The sequence below is a fragment of the Oratosquilla oratoria genome, chromosome 6, assembly GCF_046742065.1.
Source record: "Oratosquilla oratoria isolate Oo_2021 chromosome 6, ASM4674206v1, whole genome shotgun sequence".
NCBI classification, from domain to species: domain Eukaryota; kingdom Metazoa; phylum Arthropoda; class Malacostraca; order Stomatopoda; family Squillidae; genus Oratosquilla; species Oratosquilla oratoria.
The window spans coordinates 8,342,547-8,345,046 of NC_134782.1; the positions used below are offsets into that span (position 1 = coordinate 8,342,547).

Below are 2,500 nucleotides of genomic sequence, written 5' to 3' on the forward strand. Positions count from 1 at the left end.
TACCTGCCTACCACTGAAGCTTCTTCTAAATGAACTGGTATGAACATGACCACAAAATTATCTGAACGAGAGGGTGATAAGATACATAAATACACACATGTTCAATTAAGTACACATAAAATAAATTTTAATATATACGTGTGTGTGTGTGTGTGTGTGTGTGTGTGTGTGTGTGTGTGTGTGTGTGTGTGTGTGTGTGTGTGTGTGTGTGTGTGTGTGTGTGTGTGTGTGTGTGTGTGTGTGTGTGTATGTGTGTGTGTATGTGTGTGTGTGATATTTATGTTCATGTATCTATGAACGTATCTATGAAAAGCACATAATGACGCTAACATGTACTCAAACGTTCTACTAAATGCAAAGCCCACCAAATAATCTTTTACTTCATTCTTGTCTCTAATTCTCCAGGTAAGAATCAACAAATTAACAAATACAACAACTTATTCTGCGACTCGACGCCGCCTTAATATGGAATTATTGCTAAGGCCAAAAGGGATACGGAATATAAAAATATATTTCACATTTAAAAGCACGAATGTACACAGCCTTCCTTGATTGGGTCTCACTGGTCAGTTGGCTTTCCCTTTCGTTCAGTGAAAATATCTAATGAGAAAATCCTCAGACGTATCCTGAACATTAATGAATGCACGCATAACAGTTTTTGCATGTGTTTGTGTGTGTGTGTGTGTGTGTGTGTGTGTGTGTGTGTGTGTGTGTGTGTGTGTGTGTGTGTGTGTGTGTGTGTGTGTGTGTGTGTGTGTGTGTGTGTGTGTGTGTGTGTGTGTGTGTGTGTGTGTGTGTGTGTGTGTGTGTGTGTGTGTGTGTGTGTGTGTGTGTGTGTGTGTGTGTGTGTGTGTGTGTGTGTGTTTGCGTGCTCTTGTCTGTCTATCATTTTCTGTCTTTTTATATTTCTGTGTAAGCATTGTACTACATATAATTCGACTTCGAGTACGATACATCAAAGAATCCTCCTTGGGTATTTTATAGCCAATGAAGGAAAAGCCTACTGATCCGTAAAATCCCCAATCTGGCTTTGAGACGAACAAGGCCATCTGACACCGAGATCAAAACAATGAGTGGCAAAACAGCCCACTCTCTGACCGCCACGGCAGCGCCCACAAAGAGGTTTGGACGCCCATCCGCAAGTTCGGCCGCCTAATTAGGGTCTTCAAGATCTCTGCGTTGGAAAGAGGCTCTTGCTGATAAAGAGGCTCTTTGTCTCTGAGCTCAAAAGTCGTCACACAGGGTGCGACGTAAAAGTCTTGATTTTTGATGTGCATGCGGCAGATTTAGTTAGACTTTATAACGCAACATTTTCCACAAAAATGAGACTATGGAGCTGATTTCTAATAATATTTTAGGTTTAAGGAAGTGATTGGTTCCGCCCTTAGGAGTGTTGAGGATCCAGAGCCTTTTCCCACATCGCGGGATCATGAAGACCTTCTTAATCTACAGGAATATGAAACTTAGTCCTTATAGCAACTCGGGGAACACAAGACGCGCTTACAGAGACCTTTCAACGTAAGAGACCTACAGTATTTCAGTCTTACAGGCGACCCTAGAGCCTGTACACTTATACCAGGGCCACATATAACAAGTAACGTGTTTTCCGAGAACATATATCACAGGACAATGTCACCGGAATACATTAAAACTAGATAAACTACATAATATGTCAACAGAGATATACTGCAGTCTTTATCAAGTTCACGTTAAACTGAAAATGAAAGGCGTTAACAGACATTTTAAGCCAAGAATCAGATCAAGAGGATTTTGATATTTTTCGGTTCTGACTAGTTAAAAATCTAAGCTATGTGTCTCCGACGTCTATTTCCTTTTTTCTAATGGACAGATACTCGTGTCATCTTGCTAGACTTAACTAAAACGTAAGTCAGCAAAATTTGGACCAAAACGAACGTCATGAAACTACTTAGTCATTACACTAAGTGGTTTCATATAATACTCGATTCTAAACATTGCATATAAAATTATTTTCATCTTCTTATTTTCTAAGTCTTTTTTATCTTCTTTTGAACGATATTTGATATATATTTAAATGCTTTTTTGTGTGATGGGACTACTTAGCCATTTCACTAAATAGATTCTTATAGTATTTGTTTCTATACATTGCTTAAAAAATTACTTCCATCTTCTTATTTTCTAAGTCTTTTTCATCTTCTTTTGAACGCTATTTGACATATCTTTAAATGCTTCCTGCACCCACTTCCTCCTTCTGCCACATCCTCGATGACATGCACCAGAATGCGTATCTTCATTCAATGGTCCGCTGAATCGACGTATTTTCTTTACGTGTTTCCTTTTTCTTCACAGAGTAACGCCTTCGCATTTCTGCCACTTCTTCACAAATCACAAATGTTTCTTCTTCCCCAGACTTCGTCTTTCCTTTGTCATCTTTTTTTCTTCTCCCAAAATATTCCTCTCCTTGTTTTCTTCCTTCTTCGGGGATCCTCGACCTGGACGCCCGCGACGGTCTCAGAAGTGT

The 2,500-nt window shown here is 39.5% G+C and overlaps 1 protein-coding gene across 1 annotated transcript in view; it reads right to left on the minus strand.

Annotated features, from left to right (window-relative positions):
* Nt5a (5' nucleotidase A) overlaps positions 1–2,500 on the minus strand; it is a 5,632-nt gene that overhangs the window by 1,289 nt on the left and 1,843 nt on the right. Inside the window, exon 1 of the mRNA XM_076186358.1 lies at positions 1–2,500. This exon is cut by the window's left edge and continues 1,289 nt beyond it; it is cut by the window's right edge and continues 1,843 nt beyond it. Within this exon, the coding sequence (XP_076042473.1) occupies positions 2,491–2,500 (10 nt within the window). The 3' untranslated portion in view covers positions 1–2,490.